Source organism: Physeter macrocephalus, chromosome 11 (genome assembly GCF_002837175.3).
Source record: "Physeter macrocephalus isolate SW-GA chromosome 11, ASM283717v5, whole genome shotgun sequence".
NCBI classification, from domain to species: domain Eukaryota; kingdom Metazoa; phylum Chordata; class Mammalia; order Artiodactyla; family Physeteridae; genus Physeter; species Physeter macrocephalus.
Genome location: NC_041224.1, coordinates 18239172 through 18264201, shown reverse-complemented (window position 1 = coordinate 18264201; position 25030 = coordinate 18239172). Strand labels below are relative to the sequence as shown.

The window sequence follows — 25030 nt, the reverse complement described above, 5'->3', positions numbered from 1 at the left end:
CCCTGCATCGGCAGGCGGACGCGCAACCACTGCGCCACCAGGGAAGCTGGGGTATGTTTTTAAAGGAAAGATGTAATAACATCAAGTTGAATAGCCTGCTGTAAATTAAGTTTAGAAAGTCAAGTTTCTAAACTTGTTCTAGTTTGAACTCTCTGTCATTACCTTTTTTGTAATCTTAGACTAAAACACCATCATTAAAGCACAAATAGCAGTTGACTATTTTGCATATTTTATAGTAAGGCAAAGTTAATACAGAGTTGGAAGTATCCAGTAAAATGGCCCAAATGCAATCATTTTTTCCCCACCTCCTCAATTTTCCATACATATTACTTATTTAGTAAGTATCAATAAAGAATGTCTGAATTGCTAACCTTGCTCCACCATTGTGTGAGGATTTCCCTAACATTTCTCAGCCTCCATTTCCACCTCTGTAAAATAGACATGATAATAGGGCTTACTTCCTAGGTTTGTTATGAGAGTTCAGTGACTTAATATGGAAAATAAGTTCTTAAAACAATGCATGCACAAAATAATATATAATATAAGCTACTTTAATTATTGTTGTTTTTATGATGGTATTCCTACTATGTATTCAAGCCTAGAATGAATATTATGAGAGCTAGTATTGTGATTTATTTATTTGGAGATAATGTCAGAAATCTGAATTTGCAGCCCTTTATGAATGGGAGGCCCTAGCCAAATGGCCCTCCTAGCTCACCTAGCCCTGAAGTAAAGTTCAGTTGGAATCAGAGAAAAAAACATTGGAAGACTTGATTGAGAGGAAAGGACTGAACTGAGCCCTGAAAGATAAGATGTGCAAAGGCTGTGTGGGAGGGACCCAGCTCCCCAACACCTGCCTCCCTGCCACGTGCTAGGTAGGCATCCTACTCTGTGCTTTACAACCTCTCTCTGCGTTCATGACGTCAGGCAGCTAGTGTTTGCCAAATCAGGGATTTAAACTCTGGTTCTCCAAAGCCTTTCTTATTTCCATGCTAAGCTGCTACTTTGATAATTACAGGTTGTATTATTCTGTGCCTTAGCCAGTTAGATGCTGCTTAATATCCCATTAGTTTTTAGTGGATGATTTTGTTGTTGTTGTTTTACTGATATATTCCCCTGAATTTTCCTATCTGCGTATATGCTGAATGGTATGCTTGCCTTTTAATTTAAAATTTGCTGATTTCTGTTTTCTCATAACTTAGGTGTAATGTCTTTGCTGAGGCCTCTTCTTCTGGATGTGGTCCCAACAATTCAACAGACTGCTGCTTTGGCTCTGGGGAGACTGGCTAATTATAATGATGACCTAGCAGAAGCAGTCGTGAAGGGCAACATTCTTCCACAGCTTGTTTATTCATTGGCAGAACAGAATGTAAGAATTTTTAAAAACTAAGTTATATGTATTTTTGTTTGTTTGTTTTGGATTAAAAAAAATTGATAGTTTGGGTACAGTTGCAAGTTTGTAGGCATAGAATTATTAGGATGTTAATACAACCTTCAATTCTTTGAACTGCACGTAATAATACTTTTAGAGTATTTTACTTTGGGGCTGATAGGCAGCTTTTCTCCATTACTGTTAATATAAGGAGAAAACATATTACAATTTTTAATGGAATTATACATAAAGCAGTATTTCTCAGCATGGGTTTATTCAAGTTATAGGATCAGTCTTAGGTGTATGGAGCCCTGGGCAAATAAGTTATATACAATGGTGAAATCGGGTTAATGGACAATGTGAGAGACAGCTTTGAAGCAAGGGGGAGAGAAGCATCCAAAAGGAAGGAGAATACATGTAATGGAAGGTTTGACAAAGCATTTTTTTCTAAGTATGCAACCATGTCAGCCCTTTTAAGGGCCATATAAGAGTGCCTCCATTGTTTTTTTCATGCTGTCTGGTTCCCTCTATGTTTCTAACAATAGTTAAGGATCTTCCTCTACATAGGGTCTTGGACCGTTCATTCCATCCTGCTGTTTATCATAACCTAGGGATGTATCTTTCTTGACATGCCTTTAAGATTAAATTCCTATTTGGTGTAACCAAAGGACAAACAATACAATTTTTAAAATGGGGGGACTTCCCTGGTGGCGCAGTGGTTAAGAATCCGCCCGCCAATGCAGGGAACACGGGTTTGAGCCCTGGTCCAGGAAGATCCCACAGGCCGCGGAGCAACTAAGCCTGTGCGCCACAACTACTGAGCCTGCGCTCTAGAGCCTGCGAGCCACAACTACTGACCCTGTGCGCCTAGAGCCCGTGCTCCGCAACAAGAGAAGCCACTGCAATGAGAAGCCTGTGCACCGCAACGAAGAGTAGCCCCTGCTCACCGCAACTAGAGGAAGCCCGCACGCAGCGATGAAGACCCAGTGCAGCCAAAAATAAATAAAATCAAATCTTAAAAAAAAACCACCAAACATAATGAGATAATGAGATAGCACTCTACCTACTAGGATGGCCATAAAAAATAAGAGAAAGAAAAAAAGGAAAATAATAATGAAAGTGTTGGTGAAGATGTGGAGAAGTTATGTAAAATCGTGCAGCTGCTATGGAAAACAGTTTGGCACTTCCTCAGCAAGTTAAACATAATTACCATATGACCCAGCAGTTCTACTCCTAGTTATGTTTCTGAAGGAATTGAAAACAGGTGTTCAAACAAAACTTGTGCACAAATGTTCATAGCGGCATTATCCACAATAGCCAAAAGAATGACTAGATAAACAAAATGTTATGTAGCCATACAATGGAATATTATTAGTCATAATAAAGGATGAAATCATGATACATTCTACAACATGGGTGAACCTTGAAAACTTTATGCTAACAGAAAGAAGCCAGACAAAGCTACATATTGTATGATTCCATTTATATGAAATATCCAGAATATGCAGATCCATAGAGATGGAAGCAGATGAATGGTTGCCAGAGGCTGGGGGAAGGAGGGAGTGAGAAGTGGCTGTTTAGCATGTAGGAGGTTTCTTGTTGGAGTGATGAAAATATTCTAGAACTAGATAGGTATGGTTGCACAACATTGTGAATGTGCTAAATGCCGCTGAATTGTACACTTTAACATGATTAAAATAGTAAATTTTATGTTATGTGTATTTACCAAAAAAAATCCTAATTGTTTAAAAATGTGCCTTATTTTTTTAGATTGGAGAGTAATTTGCTAATAACTGTCTTATCCCTAGGAGGAGTTACAGAAATTTTATTTTTCTTGTAGGCCTTCCTTCTGTCGTCAAATGCTTGGACTCTCAGCTCCTTCTCTGAGGGCAGGGTCTGTGTTTGGTGTCTCACATAGAAGGTTCTCAACAGAAGTTTTCTAAGTGTGAATGAGTACCCATTAGCTGTAAAGAGACAAAAAGTACTAGGGCAGAAGTGAGGAGAAAGTGAGAATGTGAAGCGTCATTCACAGGCTTCTGTCTCCTTCCCCTACCAGGCCTTTAGCCCATTTCTCTCAGGAGATTTCATATCTTCTTTATGAGGTACAAAGTCCTCTGGTTTTGCTTTTCCTTCCCTTTTTTTTTTTTTTTTTTTTTTTTTAAAAAAAAAGGGTAATTCTTTTGGTGAGGAATTCCGGGAGAGAAGAGAATTAGGGATGTGGAATGAGATCAGAGAGTGATATTCTAGGCACTGTAGTTAGTACTGACTATTGATGCCCAGTAAAGTGTGAATTTGAAAATTCTGCAATATAAAAAGTCAAGTTAGCTTAAGGTAATGACAAGAAATGTGTCACCGTTATTTTTCCACAATTATGAGAAAATAATCTATGGGAAGCTACTCTAAAACTATTCTAATTTTTATAATAAAGTAGGAGATTTTTGGTTACTGACATGTAAAATTAGACTTTATAACAAATATCTTAATGCCTGTATATGTTGACATTTAAGAAACTAAAGAAATATATCAAATCAAAACATCATTACTAACATAGCGTATTTCTTATCTTGTCAATATATACTGATTTTGGAGATATAATATGTTAAAGTATACTTGATGTATTTTCTCTCACATAATTTTTTATTGAATCTTAATATTTTAGCCTGCGTAAATAGAATGCTTTCAAAACAGATGCTACAGTCACCTAGTCGCTTTTTTTTGTAGTCACTGTAAAGAAATAGAAACTTAGAAGCTAAAATAGGGCATTAATTGGGCTCTATTAATGAAAGATAGAGTTAGGAGACTATTACTGTGTCATTATGCTAACCATAAAACAGTGAGTGTTATAGCCAAATACTTCCTCTACATCTATTTTTTTTAACAATATGAAGAAAAACAGGTTAGTCTTGTGTTTCAGTTTTATTTCTTAATCTGATAAAATTTACATATAGAACATATTATAAATATGAAGCATTACTTGAAATTCACATAATGGTAAGTCATTTATATCTTTGTAAAAAAGCATTTCTAAGAAGGGATAAATAACATAACCCCCTGTTGGGCTGGTTTATTTGCCAGGAGGAGTTTTAAAATGTATCATGAATATTTTGCCTTTATGTTTATCTGATGATTGCTAAGTGAGCCTCAGAACGTAGCTGTTACTTCAGGATAACGTGGGACACCAGCAAGGTTAGTTGAGGTCATGCTTAGAGACTGAGGGCAAGTAAAGGAAACGAATTTGTTAGGTGACAGTTTAGTTGCATGCGCTAACAATCTAAGAGTTCCCATAGGGCAAACAAATACCTTTCACTGTAATGCACAAACATTAAATCTCATTATTTTATGCATTTGTAGGAAATATAATGTTTATATTTTATTTTATACAATTTCCAAATGCATGTTTCAGAGTAAAACATTTGAAATGCATTTTAAGACTTAAATCCTTTCAGTTCAGTTACTGAACAAAAGCAATGGGGGAAACATCAAAAAATCAAGATGATATTGCAGGATGTTTTTCATCTCATATTTAATAACTGTTGAGCTTTTTTTCTTAGTTTTATTTTTTATTTTATTTATTTATTTTTTGAGCTTTTAAAAAAAAATATATCAATGTCATTTTAATGTTGGTTTTGGTCTATTTTAACTTTTAGCTCAATTCACTTTGAGTTTTGTCTATTTATCCTTGTAGCGTTTTTACAAGAAAGCAGCTGCCTTTGTGTTACGAGCAGTTGGTAAACATTCTCCCCAACTAGCTCAGGCGATAGTGGATTGTGGAGCACTGGATACACTGGTGATATGCTTGGAAGATTTTGACCCTGGAGTCAAAGAGGCTGCAGCCTGGGCACTTGGCTATATTGCAAGACATAATGCAGGTAATGGGCCTTATTATAAAATAGGATTGTTAAGTTTAGATTAATTAGGTAAATCTGGTTTTGCTTAGTAAACCATAGATATGAGAGTTCTTTTTTTTTTTAATTTTTAATTTGTGGCTGCGTTGGGTCTTTGTTGTGGTGCGCAGGCTCTCTCTAGTCGCGGCGGCTCTCTCTAGTTGCGGCGAGCAGGAGCTACTCTTCATTGTGGTGCGCGGGCTTCTCATCGCGGTGGCTTCTCTTGCTGCGGAGCACGGGCTCTAGAGCACAGGCTCAGTAGTTGTGGCTCGCGGGCTCTAGAGCGCAGTCTCAGTAGTTGTGGTGCACGGGCCTAGCCGCTCCGCGGCATGTGGGATCTTCCCGGACCGGGGCACGAACCTGCGTCCCCTGCATCGGCAGGCGGACCCTCAACCACTGCGCCACCAGGGAAGCCCTATGGGAGATAAGTTTTGAATGATAGCCAAGTTGTTTGGATCACAAATTCACCAAAAAACCTGTACATTTCAGTCTTTATGTTAGTTAGCAAAAGAAAAATTTGAAGACAGAAAGGGAATCGGGGATGTGGGGAGAATGAGGTATTGATTAGATTCAAGGACCTTGGTAAATTGGTTTCATTACAGAATTGTTTGAGTTTGTCACCCCTCAGGGGACATTGGGTCTTCACTCTCACTTATGGTAGGGTGTTCCAAGCCAGCCAGGAGCCATGTTGTATGAGTGAATATTGTTGAAAAGACATGGACGTGGTAACTTGCTAGAACATATTTGTATTCAGCCCATAATCGTCAGGAAGGAAGAGAAAGAGAAGGAGCACCTGTTCTTATAAACTGAGCTCGATGAAGCCATCAGGAAGGGGCCTGGGCCTCTTGTGTGAAGGTTGTGCTGGCACATCTGATCGGTAAAAAATACATAGGGAACAAAATTGCCCCCACCACTTTACGGAAGTTGCTAAATAGTATGAACAAATAACACAACAAGAAAATAACAGTTTTAAGACAAACATATGTAAAAGTGTAAACTTTGCTGGTAATCAGAGAGCTGCATATTAAAACATCAGTGAAAGTATCTTTTCCTACTTATTATTATCTGGGGGGAAAAAAGAGTAAAGCAGAAATATAACCAAGTGGTTAAGAGCATTGTGGCCTTAGGACAGGGTCTGAGTTTGAGTCCAAGTTCTACTACTTAGTTGCTGTGTAACCTTGGACATGGCTTTTAAACTTTCTGAAACTTAACTTCCTCATCTGCAAGAGAGGAAGTACTACTTCAGAGATTTACTGTGAGGATGATGAGATAGACCAATGCTTGGTACCTGGTAAGTAATCAGTAGATGCAAGGTATGAATACTGTATTAATACTGAAGGTTTGAGAGGGCATGATGATATTTCTGTCCACTGATGGAGGCACTACAAATTGTATAAACTTGTGCAAAGGCATTTGGCAAAACTAATCTAAGCCATGAAAGAGTTCATGGTTACTCTAGAAAGCCTGATTTGGGAATTCTTCCTAAGGAAAGAATCCCACAGAATGAAGAAGCTGCATTCATGCAAATGTTATTGTAGTATTATTTCTAATATCAAAACCCCTCAAATATTTGGCAGGAATTTAGTGGTTAAATTATAGTAGTTTACTCAATGGAATCTCACTCAACAAATAAAAGGTAATTATGAACCCTACATGATAGCATGGAAAAGTGATTATCATGTGAAAAAAAGACAAAATTGCACATTACAATTATAATAATATAAAAATAAATTTTTATGTGGACGTAAATTACAAGGACGTACATGTTTGTGTTACTAGGGTGATAGAATTAAGGATGTTTTTAATTTGTTTTCCAGATTTTTCAGTGTGTGTGCATGTATAAAATAATAGCTACCGTTTATCAAGTAATTACCATGTGCCTGGCTCTGTGCAGTATGCTTTAGGATGTTATCTCATTTTGGCTACAGATACACTTCGGGCAGGTATTACTCTCGCTGTTAAAAAGAGGAAGAAAGTGGAACTTAGGATACCTGAAGTCATGTTAATGGTGGAACCAAAATTTGAGTCTAAATCTGTCTTGACTCCAAAGCCATATGTCAACCCCTGTACCATACAGTTTCATTAAGTGCTCCTTGAAAGAGTTTTGAAGGAGAAACTCAAAACAGAAACAGGAAGTGGCTGCCCCATGGTTATGTTTAATTTGGTTTTTAAATGGTGACACTATTGGAGACAAAATAATAAAATGATATAAAAGTAAATTGAGAAAGAAAACTATTGTTATGCTTCGAATGATTCAGAATTGGTATATGAAAATTATTTCTTTAATATCTGGATTTTGGTTTTCCAAGTAGCTTCACCTTAGGACTATTGTTTAACACATGTTGATTGAGAAAGCTGAAGGAATGTTTTAAATTAGAAGCTGGTTATCATGGGGAAACTACATGAGTATATTTAGTAATTTTTTTTTTTTAATGTCAGAGGACTTCACGGCAAGCAGATTGTAACATGAGTATTTTAAAGAGTGGTGCAAAAGAGCTTTGAGGACAACCATGCAGATACGTGCTGAGGCAGGTGCCCATAGGTAACCTTTCCATACCTCCCTTTTGTTGAATCTGAGGCTAAATGATTATAGTTCATAAATAGGCTCTGTCTTCGGGATTCTATTCCATTTTTTTGCTATAATCTGGCTCCCACATGGAATTCCCAGTGTAATTTCAATATTTCACAGTAGTTAGGGGCTTGGGACCCAGAAGCTCCCAGAAGAGATTACTGCATAGATTTCTCAGAAGGAAAGGGAATTGTTATCCAGTAAGCAGTAAGTCATCATTCATATCCTGAATATCAGTGAAAATAGAAGATTTACCTCCAAATAACCTGATTTCTTTCTTGATGATTTCTTAAAAATGGAATATATTGAGATTAAAGGGATTCATTCAGTGTTTTCTTCTGGGTATTCGTGGTAAGTTGTTTGATTAGATAGTTTAAGAAATATAAACCTTAAAGGAGGTGCAAAAGAAATGTACCTTTAAGGGCAATAAGAAAGGAACCTTTAAGGAAAAACGTTTTGTGTATAGGAAACAAAAATAAAGTAAGCATACAATTAGTAGAAGAGGGAAATCTATGGGCATCATCTGACTTTTTCTTATTTGAAAAATGCGATTTCTGAAAGTTACTTCTATGTATAGATTTTAAAGCATTTTACAGATAACCAAGGGAAACTGGGGGTTATCCACCAGAAATGGTGGTGGTGGTGGTTTTAACTCGGGGCAAATGGTCTCATTAAATTTCCACGATTGACTCACCAGGTACGGAATACAATTGATAATATGTACCTCTTACTCGGAAGATAAATAAGCTACTTCTTTCTACTCTGGGCTCCTTAATAAAGGTCGAGGTAGAATTCTTCTCAGACTGGTTGTCCCTCTTCCTCCGTCTTGCTACGTTCTCCCACTCAGCAGAATTATTCTGGTTACATATTTACCTAATCGGTGTCAAATCTCTCACTATTTCCAAGGACTAGTCTTGCTTTTGGAGCTACAGCGGCTGAGGCAGGAGGAGCGGTGGGCTCTGCGGCCTCGGTGCTCGCGCCGGTAGGGCCCAGGCAGGGGCTTGCTCGCGCTCAGGGCCCTCCTTCCCTGCTCCGCCTGGCAGCCTGGCTCTGGCCTTGCGCCCGTCGGTGGCACAGCAGCTTCGTGGAGGAGCGCCGCCAGCGAACTTGTGTGCAGCATGTGGCAGTCATCAGAGTACTTGGGACAGAGGGGAGAGCAGCGGCCTGGCCGCAGCCTGAGGAAGGAGGAGCCATGTAAGCGTTTTGTAGGAATGATCTTCCACATTTGGGCTGAAAAATAAGTTTTTGGTGTTTGTTTAGGAGCTTTAGCTAAAAATTCTGTCTCTTGTGAACTTTGTCTCCTGTAAACCTTTGCTGTCTCAGAATAAACTTTGGCTGTTCTCAGTCCTGGCAAAGAGGAATACGTTTGATTAGGTGTTCTAAAACATTTTAATTATTAACACATTATATTATATATATAATATTAACATATTATAGGTGAGGAAACTGAAATAGAGACGTTAAATGATTTATTCTGGTCAGACAGCAATTTATGGCAGAACTGCTTGGCAATTACTCAAAACCCTTCAGAGAGTCTTCCTTTTTATAATGTGAGAAAGGCAAGTGTATGAAAGCTCATCATTCTTCATTTTAAGCTCCTTGTAGTATCTGATAGTCTTGCCAGATACCTCTGTTTTTAATCCCTGATGACTGGTTTCCACATGTGTGACTATTCTTTCTCCCAGGGATATCATTTATATCCTAAATCAAATGAGAAATTTCCCTTCCAGCTCAGAAGCAGTCAGGAGAGGAGATTGCTGCAGCCACAGATGAGCAGTGCTTGCAGGAATTGGCTCATTCTGATACTATAGGAACATCGAGTAGATTACATCCTGTTTACCAAATAGATAATGTAAGGAAGGAATCCAGACAGAGCTGGCTGGCCTGATTCTTTCCTATGTCATATGTCAGTAGTTGCAGTACGCAGGCTCAGCAGTAGTGGCACGTAGGCTCTAGGGCCCGCGGGCTTCAGTAGTTACGGCTTGTGGGCTAGAGTGTAGGCTCTGTAGTTGTGGCGCGCGGGCTTAGTTGCTCCGCGGGCTTCAGTAGTTACGGCTTGTGGGCTAGAGTGTAGGCTCTGTAGTTGTGGCGCGTGGGCTTAGTTGCTCCGCGGCATGTGGGATCTTCCCGGACCAGGGCTCGAACCCGTGTCCCCTGCATTGGCAGGTGGATTCTTAACCACTGCGCCACCAGGGAGTTCCCTAGAAAATTTTAAATTATATACGTGGCTCACATTCCCATCTCACAGCACTGACTAAGAGTTGCTGTGCCTGCACTCTGTGTTTTGTGTGTGTGTGTGGGGGGGTTGTTGTTGTTAAAAGGCAATGTAGTGGCGATGCTGTGGTCTCAAAAAGTCACACTTAATATTCATGCTTATTTTTTTTTCATGCTTATTAATCAGTATAACTGAACAGTAATATGTGTAGTAGGTTAAGGAATATGGAACTAAACTTACCATTTGGGGAGAAGTAAATGATGAGTCAACTTCGAGCAATCACTTACTGATGTAAGGGCTGAAACGTACTTTATAAGTGGCCAGACTACCAGACGTGCATATTGTTGATGGGACCACATACTGATAATCCCCTTTGGAAAACAATATTGCAGTCATATTAGGTTGACCTTATGAAATTACTTATATTTGATTGGTTGGTTTTGACTTAACAAAAACAGCAGTTTCATGTGGTTTAATCTAAAAATATCAAGAACCTCAAAAAATGTCAACACTCTTCCCCTCAGGACCTTCACCTCTGAGCCTCTATCTTAACTGAACACATACATGCACACACATATGTGTGAATGTGTGTATGTTTGTCTAACCGGTAGAGTATATATGTATCAGTGTAGGACCCATGGTAGCTGGCCTCCCAAATGCCCCTCAGAGATCCCATGTCCTGGCATTCTCACCCTTGTATGGTCCCCTCCCACATCGTACCAGGATTGGTCTGTGTTACCACCAGAATGCTGCAGAAGTGATGGTCTGTCACTTCTGAGAGTAGGTGACCAGCTCTGCAGGATCGAGGCTTCTGCTGTGGGGTTCTCTCATCACTCACTCTGAGGGAAGCCAGCTGCTGTGACATGAGGACACTCAGGCAGCCTGTGCAAAGGCCCATGTCATGAGGAGCTAAGGTCTTCGACAGCCAGCAAGAAACTGGAGCTTCCTAGAACTGCACGAGTGAGCTTGGAAGCAGATCCTACCCCAGTTGTGCCTTCAGATGACTGCAGCCCCAGCAGACAGTGTGACAGCAACTTCCTGAGAAACTCCAGGCCTGAACCCCCCCAGCTAGGCTGCTCGTGGATTCCTGACCCACAGAAAATATGAGATAAGGAATGATGCTTTAAGCTGCTGAGTTTGGGTCATTTTGTGTGTAGCAATGGGTAACTAATAAATAAACGTAATCTTAATGCACAAAGAAGTTCACTGTACTGAACTTAAGAATGGCAAAGCCCCAAAGCAAACAAAACAATTAAGTGTCCTGAGTAGCTGGGGTGGGGGAGAGAGGTTAAGTAAATCATGGAATATTTACTCAGTGGGATAGCATGCAGTTATTAACAGTGTTGGGCTGGCTCATCCTCAGGAATAAAAGTGGACAGTGGAGGCCCACAGGTAGCTTCATTAACCACCCAGAGGCAGTCACCCCAAGAACTGCTGACCGGGGACCACTTGTATAAAAACGCCCTGTAAACTTTCTAACCATCCAGTGTTTCGTTTCTGTTTCCTCTGTCCTTTGTGTGTTCTTGTAGAGAATTCCACTGGGGCACTGCTAACCCTTTACTGTTTAGCCTCGTCCGTCAGCCTGAGCTCCTCGAAGGCAGGGACTTGCCTAAAACTGGGCTGGAGCAAAGAACAAATGCCAGTGAAGTTCGAAAGTTTGAATAATAAAATCTGCATTTTCCATCTAAGGATTTCCCGCCCCCCGCAGCAGAATGTGGATTGTAGGTGGAGTGAAACTACAACGATGGTTGTAATATTATATAAAGCAAGTAGAAATGAATGGAAACATGTCTAGATACAAAAAGCATATTTTGTAAAAAGCTGATTCCAAGTAATTTATTATTTTCTTCATTACAAGAGCACTCCAGACCCTCTCTGTAACTTTGCCTTTTCCAATTCAGCTTAGTCTCAGCTGTTGAGTAAAGTATAAAACTAAAAGTTGCTAAAATCGGGGTTTTAAAAATGGCTTTGTATCTTATGCTACCTATGATCTTCCAAGGCCGTACCCAACTCTACCTTTTCCCACCTTCTCTTTCTCTTGTCTCCACTTCTTGACTTTTCCTTTCCGTATTTTGAAGCTGTTTTTTATACTTGAGCCTTGTATAGGTGCGCCATCCATCCAGCTGATTGTAATTTCTTACTAAGGCCCCGTTAACTCCAGATCAATGGCTTATTTGACTCACTTGACTTTTTAAAGAAGCTAGAATTATGTAACCTTCAAAGCATATGTATGTATGTGTGTTAACCCTTAATCTCTCAGACATTCAATCCATATGTAAGGGTTAGACCGATGGCTCTGGAGATGGGTGGAAAGAAGTGGCTTGGAGATAATGGGTAGGAAAAATGACATTTGTGGGAGCTGGGGATAAATAAAAATCATACATTAGATTTTTTCATAATAATATGCAAATTCCCGCCATCTTTTCTCACTCTGACATGAGATTGGAGATACTAGTTTCTCAGCTCAGAATTATAGCTCTAGTGAGCCATCGTTACCTATAGAAGGATATTGCCTCTCTCAGATGTGTTGGTGTAGAATAAAGGTTTTTTGGTAGCTGGCTTCCATGCCTTCCTCATCCTAGTCACATCCCTGTGTAGTCTCCGCCCACGTTGCACCAATGAAATATAGCAGAAGTGATGGCATGTCACTTCTGAGGTTAGATTATAAAAGACTATGGCTTTTGTCTTGGGTTCTCTCCTCTGGATCACTCACTCTGGGGGAAGCCTCATCATGAGCAGCCTATGAAAGAGCCCAGAAATGGGGAGGAACTGATGCCTTCTTCCAACTCCCATGGGTATGCTGGGAAGAAGATCCTGTAGACCCAGGGTATCCAAGTCATGCCTCAGATAACTGCAGCCCTGGCTGATGGCTTGATTGCAGCCTAGTGAGAGGTCACAGCCTGAACTATCCAGCTGAGCCGCTCCCAGATTCCTGACCTACAGAAACTGTAAGGTTATAAACGTTTCCTGTTTTAAGCAGCTAAGTTTGGTGTAGCAGTAGGTAACTAAACCAGTTGTAAACAGCTGGGTTAGACAAATTTCTTCCACTTTAAAAGTGACATTCCTAAAATCATACTGGCGTATGGTCAGTATATAACCAGTTTTGGCGATTACACCTCTATATTTGTTTTTACTGTAATTTCACCAAATCATGAAAAATTTGGTTGAATGGGATGATTATATAACATAAGATTGACATCATAAGTGATAGCCAAATCTTAAATATATTTTTTAACCCGCTTTATTTCACAAAGGTTTGGAAGTGATATAGTTGTGTTTTACAGCCAGATGCAAAACCAGCCTATCTTTAAACTAACAAATAGGGCCACCTAAATGCAAAGAAATGAAGATTCATAACTTTATTTATTTATTTATTTATTTTTTCCCGGTACGCGGGCCTCTCACTGTTGTGGCCTCTCCCGTTGCGGAGCACAGGCTCCGGATGCGCAGGCCCAGCGGCCATGGCTCACAGGCCCAGCCGCTCCGTGGCACGTGGGATCTTCCCGGACCGGGGCACGAACCCGCGTCCCCTGCATCGGCAGGCGGACCGTCAACCACTGCGCCACCAGGGAAGCCCATATAACTTTATTTTTAATGAAAAAATAGAATAGAAATTTTTGTAGGGCTTAAAACCAGTGAGCTAAAAGCAGTGTTTGGAAAACGAAATTAAAAAGCAATAAAGTTAAAAGGAATTAGAGATTTTGAGGTGTTTGATTTGCTTAATTATTTTTGAATTAGCATGCTAAATATATATATATATTTTTTTTTCCTTCCTTTTTTTTTCCTTTAGGAGAACCTCTTCATTTTGAGTCCTTTTTATGAGTTCTCATGATGGATCACTTAATTTTGCTCACATTCTTCCCTCTTACATCTCCATGATGAGCAGAAAAATTAGTGGAGTATCATAATATATGCTTAGATTAATCCTTTTTTTGCAGGCCAATTTTTAGGTTTTCATCAATTTCTTGGAATTCACCTCTGAATTTTCTTATGTAACCACTATAGTGGTTCTTCCTTTATGACTCTAGAATGTGTCTTCAAGAATCAAATGTCGAAAGAATGTCACCTTTCTACATCCAGAAAGTCCCCACAGCTCGTTTTAGAAGGTGTAAGGTTTAAGCCTAGGGTTGTAAAATGACGGACATGTTTTATTTAGCCTGCACTATGTTGTCTTACACAGTGTGTTTTTAAGTTTCCAACACTTAAAAACCAGGCAATTTCACATTAAAAATCAGATGTCTGGCTTCTCTTGAAAAATCCAAGGGTCTGACAACGGTTGGCCTATATCCCTATGTGGCAGCGCTGGGCTGAAGCTGAGGAGTTGCTGCTCCTTGTAGCTGGTGCATATCGTTTTCCAGTTTACTGTGCTTCCCACTCCGTTATTTTTCTTACACCTTCTGGCTTCACTTATTTTAATTACTTGCCTGGGCCCTGTGTTTACCGCTCCTGATCTAAACAAACCACTAGCTAACAATTAAGAGGAGGGGGTTAAGGCCATTGTGAGCACTGTTAAAGCAAAATCACTTTTGCCTGACGCACCTAGTTTTACGTGTTAACAGCCGTGCCTGTTATACGCTGATAGACTTCCCTTTCTGTGCTCTCCCCTTCTGGTCAACATAAAGCCATCGCTAAATATTCCATTCATCCAGCTTTAGATACTAGTAATTTTATGAATGTTGTTGATCTTGATCTTAAATGTCCTCCCTTTTATCTGTGTCTCCTTTTTTTTTTTTTTTTTTTTTTTTTTTTTTTGGTGGTACGCGGGCCTCTCACTGTTGTGGCCTCTCCCGTTGCTGAGCACAGGCTCCGGCCGCGCAGGCTCAGCGGCCATGGCTCACGGGCCCAGCCGCTCCGCGGCACGTGGGATCCTCCCGGACCGGGGCACGAACCCGTGTCCCCTGCATCGGCAGGCGGACTCTCACCCACTGTGCCACCAGGGAAGCCCCTCTCCTTTTGTTTTAAAAATTAAATCTAAAGTTGTACTGAGCTTGTCAAGGTCTGATAGAGGTGGCTGCCTCAATTCCTTCACTCAGCAGTGAGGTATTCAGGAGGCCAAAGAGAACTAGTTATTCCTTTACTGAAAACAGCTGACCATCAGATTTGAGGACTGTATACCAGTTGTCTACATGCATGCAATCAATGGCTTTAATTATTATATATGAATAAGGAAGGTGCTATTGGATAGTTTTATTTCTACTGACAATTTGAAGTCTAAAAAATTGTTAAAAATGAATAAACCTTAATATTTAAAAAATGTAATATTTTAACTCTAATAAAGGCATGAATTAAGATGAGGGAAAGTGTGAAAAAGTAAATGGATAATATTTCTAGTATATATTAGTAATTCTTCAAAGAATAATTATGCATTCTTTCCTAATATTTTGTTTTAAGGAGACATATTCCCACCATTTTTAAAAATAAGAAGCTTTCTTCCATAGTGAGAAATAAGCTAAAGTGTTTATTTTTCTTTAGAATAGTAATGTTAGTATAGTTAGCCCCAGCAATAGCTATATGTATGGTCAAAGGACATGTTCATATTTCTTTTATTTTTTAAAAACAATCACATTGAAGAAAATTTGTCAAATAGAGAAGAAAATATATCACCGATAGTACCATCAACCCCATCTAAATCTTGTTAGTATATTAGTATAACATAAAGCCTTCTTTCTCTGAATTTTTTTTTGCATAACTACTAATTTTGCTGGTTACCTAACAGTATATGATTATGTCACATGTTCTTGCATAAAAGAAGATGTAGTTTTAAAAAATTTGTTTTTTGAAGATTCATTTAAAATTTAAAATGAGGTTAAGGAAAAAAAATGAGGTTAAGATATTTTCAGGCACTGAAGATAAATTAATTGGCTCTTTTTTTTTCTTGATCAAACCTTTTATGAGCATCTGTACATATCAATCTTTGATTTCCTAAGTTTAATAATTAATTAAACAACCCAGACTCATTTCAAAATTAGAGTTAAAAATGAATTCTTTGAGGTTTCTCCTATAGGGAGTAACTTTTAAGTGTACCAGATTTTTGTATGTGTTTTGGTTACTACTGCTTTTTTTAGAGTAGAAAAGTAGAGAGAAAAGAAAAGGGGAGCAGGAAGGAGGATGGGAAGCACTGCCTGACACGGCACCCCACGTGTGTTTCCCCAAACTCTCCACACACCCGACTCCTAACTCCACTCTGTGCTGTGGTCTGTTCACATATTCACCCTGAGCAGAGTCTGCTAGAGCAGAACAACATTTTTACTCTATTCTGCTTCCCCAAGATCTAGCCAAGTTTCTAGCACATAGTAAGCACAGTAATGAACGCTCAATGACCAGAAAAGAGAGGGAAAAAAGTACATACACCAAGCCTGAGAGAGGACAGAATTGTATCAATATGTTTGGGGCTGTAAGTTACAGAATATCAACTACAGGTGGCTTAAGCAATGAGGACATTTTTTTATTTCACATGACACAAAGTGCAGAGTCAGGGCAGTTCCAAGATTGGTTATGCAGCTGAACAGTGTCTTGGAGGACCCAGATGTTTTTCATTTTTGTACTCGGCCATCCTTAGCATATTGGCAATTTCTTCTGTTACAGTTGCAAGATGGCTGTAGGAGTTCCAGATGTCATTTGCAGGCAGATGTGCCCATGTCCAGCAAAGAAGAGGCAGTGTTTCCTCCTGTGTATTTCTGTTTATTACAGAGGAAAACCGCTCAGAGATGCTTCTAGCTGACTTCTACTCAGGTCCCATTCACCAGGATTGATTCACAAGCCCACGCGCTGACCGACAAAGACTATGGCGTAGACGTCAACAGCGACTGGCACAGAAATACCAGAGGAAGCAACGGTAGGGAAGAGGAGAAGGATATACCACAGGAAAAAGAGTAGTGATAGAGGCAGGATGAAATAGCCTGTGGAATGTGTAATATAGTATGGTGTGCCTTATTTAGGTCTATTATACTCTTACCTTTATATACACTGTGTGATACCCAATATATGAAAGTGGTAGAACAGTATCATTTATGAATTACAATATGTGCCACCCAAGAACAGAGCTGGGTTTTGTAGGACCATATAAATTGGAGATGTAAGGTATATGAAACTGCAAGTACAAAATTGCTAGGCCCCATCCAGGTCCCTGGAAGCTTCATTACCTTCAGGCAAACCTTTCTTTGGTACCCTCCCCAGCCTTCCCCTCATTTAGCATCACTGATCCAGAAAGAATGGAAAACAGCTTTGGATGGGAATGGGTAACAAGTCAGAAGAACTGAGTTTGCTTTATTATTAACATTATAGAGTTCAGGAAGAGGAGGATATGTTACTCAGTTACTCAAGGAAAGAAGAAAATGTATGGGAATTGCAAAGATGATAAATTTTTTAAAAAGAACTTTGTTTTTATTAATAGTTTTATTAACACTGTTTTTATTAATAGTTTTATTAACTGTTTATTAATAGTTTATTAACTTTTTAAAAAACTGATTTATTTTATTTATTTTTGGCTGCATTGGGTCTTCGTTGCTATGTGCAGGCTTTCTCTAGTTGTGGAGAGCGTGGGCTACTCTTCGAAGCCTTCACGGTGTGCGGGCTTCTCATTCTGGTGCCTTCTCTTGTTGCGGAGCACAGGCTCTAGAGCGCAGGCTCAGTAGTTGTGGTGCACGGGCTTAGTTGCTCCGCGGCATGTGGGATCTTCCCGGACCAGGGCTCGAACCCATGTCCCCTGCATTGGCAGGCGGATTCTTAACCACTGTGCCACCAGGGAAGCCCATATTAACTGTTTTTTATTTACTTATTTATTTATTTATTTACTTACTTACTTACTTACTTACTTATTTATTTATTTTGCGGTACACGGGCCTCTCACTGTTGTGGCCTCTCCTGTTGCGGAGCACAGGCTCCGGACGCGCAGGCTCAACGGCCATGGCTCACGGGCCCAGCTGCTCTGCAGCATGTGGGGTCCTCCCGGACCGGGGCACGAACCCGTCTCCCCTGCATCAGCAGGCGGACTCTCAACCACTGCGCCACCAGGGAAGCCCTTAACTTTTTTAAACAGTTGTTTACTGCAGATTCTTTACTCTTAGAAACTGTATGAAAGTGAAAATACATAAATAGATGAACTTCCCATTGTATTTCATATTTCACACTTGGGTTTTTTAATGGAAACATATTTGCTAATCAGTGTAGTGTTAATTTGTAGAAGTGTGTCATCTGCACCCGTGTTGAATGAGTCTGACACATAATAACCTTTCATTAATACTTGTTTAATGAAAGAATGAATGAATCATTTATGCAATATTGGGACTTCTAAGATAATTGTAATAATTGAAGGAAAACAAGTGTTGGACACTAACCTGTATTTTCTAACATTATTTCCTTTTAGAAAATGTAATATTACCAATCTTTTGAAAAATTAAAGACTGTATTTTCTTTAAAGACTAAGAGATATGCTGAATTGATAGCTTGGCTATTAAGATATAAATTGCCAAGGTGCTATAAATCTGAGAAAATGAGAGCATAATTTGAAAGGAAGAGATTATAGAGATGGGTATATGTGATTCAGCAAGAAAGGCCATGAGTACAATGAGAGTAGAATCTGTAACTATGCACTATTTTATGCTTCTCAACAGACAGTTTTTACACGCATATTATATGGGTCTGCCTGCTTGTCTCCTGTTCTCTATAATTTTAAAATGTGTTATTCTTTATAGCTGTTATTTTTGGGCACACAAGTGAATCAACATGTATATACAAAAGATACTATTTCTGACATGTAAAATGCTTAGGATAAATTTATTTCTTTATCTTACATTAATATTTATATATATTAAAGCCTGTTCAGTTGTAGTTCTCATTTTTGAAAGTGTTTTTATATGTACAATGAAAATACACCTTTTAATATTGTACAAAGTTTTTTAAAAAATCTTTTAAAAGTACAATAAGATGAAAGGAATTTAAAAATCGACATTATTGGCACAAGATTCATGTTAATGTTTACTCATGTAAATAGCACAAAATACTGACTAATTAGTGTGGTTGGTAAATTTTTGGTACTTTAATTTTCTCTGTTATTGTAAACCATGCATAAAATGCTTGCCTATTGAGAAGTGCAGAATTGTCAGAGCTTAAACAGCTGACATCTGCTTACTCTCTTAAAAAAAAAAAAAAAAAAGAATAGGAAGCCATTTCAGCTTAATCTACCTCAAATGTGTTCATGTAAATGGAGGTCCATCTATTGACCTGTATTCTTTTCAGCTCAGGATTGGTCCACATGGTTCATGAAACCAGGAAGCCTGATTAGAAATGCAGATGTCAAGACAGTGAAGTACACCCTCCCCTTTTCCCTTTGCTGTATCTGTCAGGGTGAAAAGTGGCTTGTACAAGGGTCAGTCACCCATACTCACTTAATTACTTTTCTTGGACCCACAGAGCTGTCACAAGCTGTGGTGGACGCGGGAGCCATTCCTCTTTTAGTGCTCTGTATCCAAGAGCCAGAAATTGCTTTGAAAAGGATTGCTGCTTCGGCCCTCAGTGATATTGCAAAGCATTCTCCAGAGTTAGCACAGACAGTGGTGGACGCAGGAGCAATTGCTCACTTAGCCCAGATGATCCTGAACCCTGATGCTAAGTTGAAGGTATTTAAAAATAAAGAAACAAACAAACCAGGATTCCGATAATCTAAGAAGATGGAAATGTGTGCAGATTAATATTATACATTTTAAAATAATTAGTAAATTATCATGGAAAACAGATATGAATATATTATGTATTTGGTCCTTTAATATGTGAAAACTGTGCTGTAAGGATTAGACAATAAAGATGTGACTGGGAAAAAGTATGTGCAACGCTGAAAACTAGAAGTAGCATCAGAATTAATACTAATAATTAAAATAAGGAATCACGTAATGATTAAATCTCAGGGTTAGAAGGGACCTAAAGGTTTTCTAGCCCACTGTTATATTTAAGTTTCCTGTAAAAATTGCCATATTTATATTAGTCTTTCTTTATAGCTTTCTAAAATCTAATTTTCAGTTAATAGCCATCAATTATACTTTTATATTCTAATAGTTATACTCTGTAAGATTTAAAAATTGTTAATGTTAATTGAGCAGTGTAAAGTTTTAAAAAATGATATTGGCAGTATCCCAAAATGTTAGTTCTGCTTGATTGTTACTGTATTACATTACTGTGTTTATCATAAATTAACAATTTAAGTATTGCATAATTAAGAAATAGTATTCATCCCAGGGTCATATTCTTTGACCAGCCTCAATTGATAAGAGATTTAAATAGTCAAGAGTGTGAACTAAGATGTTTAACTTGGAAATTAGGGAATTTAAGAAATTGAGTTTTTAGGTATAAGAAGTCTAGGATGTGAATGCCTCGAGACTCCTAGATTATGTTGGATGTGTGATTGTTTTTTCCTCTTTATAAAGGAATTTGAATGTGTACGAAGCTGTTTAAATTATGTCTGAACTCCACAGTGGAGTCTGTGTAACATTTGGGTTTGGTTTTTGCTCAACAGCGTCAGGTCCTTTCAGCTCTCAGTCAGATTGCGAAACATTCTGTGGATCTAGCAGAAATGGTGGTTGAAGCAGAGATTTTTCCAGCTGTACTCACCTGTCTGAAGGACAAAGATGAATACGTGAAGAAAAATGCTTCCACTTTAATTAGAGAGATTGCAAAACATACACCTGAGGTAAAACAAGGAAAAAAAAACAGCTTCAAAATACAACAGTATGCACTTAGTTTTAGTTTTCAAGTAAAACATCAATTTGTTCACAGGGCTCAGGGGCGGTGTCACATGTTCTGAGGGTTTCTCATCCTCGGCACTGTTGACATTTTGGACCAGATCATTCTTTGTTGTGAGGGGCTGTCCTGTGCACTGTAGGATGGATGTGTTAGCAGCATCCCTGGCCTCTGCCCACTAGATGCCAGTAGCACCCCTCCCCCAAGTTGTGACGATCAAAAATGTCCTCACGTATTACTAAATGTTTCCTAGGGGACAAGAGTGTCCCCAGTTGAGAACCACTGGGTTATGTCAATGGAGTTTGAGTCTGAAATCTCAGTTTTGAATCATTTTCTGCTTTCCATTTCTAGATTGTAGGGACCGTGGACCTTTGTTGTCCTGTCACTCTAGGTCAGCTGGGCGTAGTGAGAGATGGTGCCCCTCCAGGTTGGGAGAGACCATCAGGCCCCCTGTGACCTGGCGTGACCGCTCTAACAGCTGCTTTTGCACAGTGGTTCCTGCTCTGAAGTGTGAGGTGGGAAAGGAATAGAGACGAAGCCAACTTGGGTAGATTCTGAAGTTATGTCTGTTTCTGTGTATATATTCACTAATCAATTTCATTTCACTAAACTTTTAAGTCCTTATTCTTTTTTAAAAAAAATATTTATGTATTTATTTGGATGCGCCGGGTCTTAGTGGCAGCACACAGGATCTTCATTGTGGCGTGGGGGATCTTTAGTTGCGGCACGTGGGATCTAGTTCCCTGACCAGGGATCGAACCCGGGCCCCCTGCATTGGGAGCTCGGAGTCTTAGCCACTGGACCACCAGGGAAGTCCCAAGTCCTCATTCTTTATTTCACCCAGCATCTTTATCTGGTTGAGATTTTTCAAGACTGGAGTGCAGTCAGCTAGAGATCATTGCTAGCAAAGGAAGGATAATGAGGCTAGACTATTTCAAGTCTGATCTCACCTTTCAGCATTCAGTGATTAATCCAATTCTTACTCACGCATTGTGATGGGGGGTTTCAGCAGTTAGCTAGTTATGAACTAGCCCTAGGCTTAGTGTTTAGGTGAGGAATTTTGACATCCACTATGATAAGGATAGAGTTGTGCAAGAAAAACTGAACCACAGAGAGGCTCCTCTCGGTGAGCCTATTCTGTACATTAGAAATAGCAGGATTGTTACCCTTGTACATTTCTTTGATAAATATAATAATTTCACTAAATGATATTTCAGATTTTACCAGATGTTTTTTAGGTCCTAAATTTTAAAATTTGGCAATGCTAAAGTAATATTTAAAGATCATCTTACACTTTAGGGCCATGGTTATCTAGCTCTCCTTCTTTTCTCTTAGCTTTCTCAGCTGATAGTGAACACGGGGGGAGTTGCTGCCATGATCGATTGCATTGGGTCCTGCAAAGGAAACATAAAGCTGCCAGGCATCATGATGCTTGGCTACGTGGCAGCTCATTCTGAGAACCTGGCAATGGCGGTCATCATTTCCAAGGTTTGTTCTTGCTTCCTTTTCCTCTAGTTATTGCAGTGAGATACTCTAAGACAGAACCGCTGATTAATACTATCCCACAGAGTGTAAAATATAGCTGACCAGAGTCAAAGAATTACCAGCTTTCTTCAAGGCTTATTAGTAAGTTTCCCAAAGCAGTGCTTGAAGTAAAGTTTACTTGGCAGGAAGTGTAAAGTTTACTTGGCAGGAATTTTAAAGTTTTACTCAGTGTTTAATATCAATAAAATGTCAACACCTCTGTGTGTTAGTATCACCTATATCTAAATACCATGTATTTGTATCTTGAAGGATTGGCTTTACAAATATGTAAAGCATACTTTGATTAAAGACAGCTATCATAAATGACATGCCCAGTGGTCATTTTTATTATTCCGTACATTCTCCCCCTTCCTGCCATTTGGGCAGGATATGACAATGGATGGCTCTCTCTCCTTCAGCTTCCATGAGCTAATTTCTCTTCTTAGACATGGGCAATTCAGAGCACATGTTGGATAGCATGTTTCTGACATGCTATTTCCTTGCTCTAGGAATTTGGCTTTATCTCAATTTACAACTTGGAATTAACCCACCAGATCACGTAGCCCTGGCTCATAGTAGGTGCTCAGAAAATATTTGTTGAATGAATAAATATTATCTCCTGAAGCATGCTTCAAAGGCTGTGTGCTCCCAGTGTCTCTGGCAACCCCCTAGGATGTGGGTTTCTTATCAGCATGGAAAATCTGCTGTTGTATGTTAAACAGAAGTGTGGATTTTTTTTTTATCCTTTGCTAATTCTCAGAATAAAAATGAGCCTCAGATCTTTATTTTCTACCTATTCCTTGATAATTCTTTACTTCACTCCCTTTTTTATCGCTAGCTTTTCCTTTTGCTCTTCTGTTACCAAAGACTCTGATAGTGACTAGAGCAGTAGTGCTGCTTTCTGAAGGGTCACCATGGGGATGTGATCAGGATTCTTGATTCTCATTTCTTTTGTGGATAGTCAGAAAGCCTACTGTAGGAAGGATGAGGAAGGAAGCAGCAATTGCTTTTGCTTCCTGTGTTTCTTCCCCAGACTAACCAGGAGGTGCTCCCTGCCTTTGGTCTGGGGCTGCTTCTGGCCTCTCCCATCTGGTTTATCTTGCATTTAATTGGAGATCAAGGTGGGGGCAGCAGCTGTTTGAGGCAGACCACGCAACACTGCCTTATCCTTTCCCGTTCCGTGTAGTACTCTCAGGACTGACAACACCTCCAATCTAAATAATACTTTCTAATGTTCAAAGCACATTCAATGCTCCTTGTCTCATTTGCTGTTCAAAACAACCGAGGCCAGTAAGTCAGAGTGTTGGGCATGGGGTAAAGGGGGCTGTCTTCTTTTCCTCCTGCTTCTTCAGTCTTGGTATGTCTCAGAAGTATGTACTTTCTGGAGAGTTGCCTCATTCTGAAGATAGAAAGATTCTGACCTTTTTTTTTTTTTGTATGGGCAGACACATTTTTAGTTGTAAGAAAGAAGTCAAAGAAATATGGCAGATCTCTTCTTTAAGAAATTGGTCTTAAAAACCTAATTTAAAGATGGAGGGAAAAAAAGTATATATGATCATTTGGCCTTTGCTCTGGTAGCATGACCCATGTGATAGTGGCTTTTGTGGTACTAAATTTAAGGTAATAATTGTTCTAGTCTCAAGTTAGTTAGAAAATTATGCCTATACAGAATGAATTATAATTTGATTTGGTTATTTGACTCTTCCTTGGGTATATAAACTGTGATGCATTTGAGGCCCTTTAGTTAATTCTGGTTTGATTATTTAGATAAAATTGAAGTTTGAAGTGCAAGATGTAAGCATATGCCATCTGTGTAACGAAAGTACTCATCCCTACTTTGACATTCAATCATGTTAAAATGGGCAAAACTATCATTTAAATGTTGACCAAAATTAATGGAAATTTACTATTTCAGAAAAGGTTTTAGTGAATATATTTCACCTAAAATTTACTTAAATAGGATTCTTGCTCATATTATTCATTTGATTTTGGATCTATAGTAGGTATTTTGTTCTCAGATCAGTTATACTTGGTGAAAAGTCAATTTTTAAAAGGATTCTAAATTAACTTTTTTAACAAGGGAAAGCAAAAGGTTTTATTTATATTTTTTTAACATCTTCATTGGAGTATAATTGCTTTACAGTGGTGTGTTTCTGCTTTATGACAAAGTGAATCAGCTATACATATACATGTATCCCCATATCTCCTCCCTCTTGCGTCTCCCTCCCACCCTCCCTATCCCACCCCTCTAGGTGGTCACAAAGCACTGAGCTGATCTCCCTGTGCTACGCGGCTGCTTCCCACTATCTGTTTTACATTTGGTAGTATATGTAAGTCCATGCCAATCTCTCACTTCGTCCCAGCTTACCCTTCCCCCTCCCCATGTCCTCAAGTCCATTCTCTAGGTCTGCGTCTTTATTCCTGTCCTGCCCTTAGGTTCATCAGAACCATTTTTTTTTTTAGATTCCATATATATGTGTTAGCATACAGTATTTGTTTTTCTCTTTCTGACTTACTTCACTCTGTATGCAAACTCTCGGTCCATCCACCTCACTACAAATAACTCAATTTTGTTTCTTTTTATGGCTGAGTAATATTCCATTGTATATATGTGCCATATCTTCTTTATCCATTCATCTGTTGATGGCCACTTAGGTTGCTTCCATGACTTGGCTGTTGTAAACAGAGCTGCAGTGAACATTGTGGTACATGACTCTTTGAATTATGGTTTTCTC

General features: G+C 39.1%; 1 protein-coding gene across 1 annotated transcript in view; it reads left to right on the top strand.

Annotated features, from left to right (window-relative positions):
- SPAG6 (sperm associated antigen 6) overlaps window positions 1-25030 on the top strand; it is a 72913-nt gene that overhangs the window by 16913 nt on the left and 30970 nt on the right. Inside the window, exons 3-7 of the mRNA XM_024129712.1 lie at window positions 1203-1369; window positions 5058-5241; window positions 19452-19657; window positions 20548-20721; window positions 22107-22259. Of these exons, the coding sequence (XP_023985480.1) occupies window positions 1203-1369; window positions 5058-5241; window positions 19452-19657; window positions 20548-20721; window positions 22107-22259 (884 nt within the window). The remainder of the gene's footprint in view (window positions 1-1202; window positions 1370-5057; window positions 5242-19451; window positions 19658-20547; window positions 20722-22106; window positions 22260-25030) is intronic.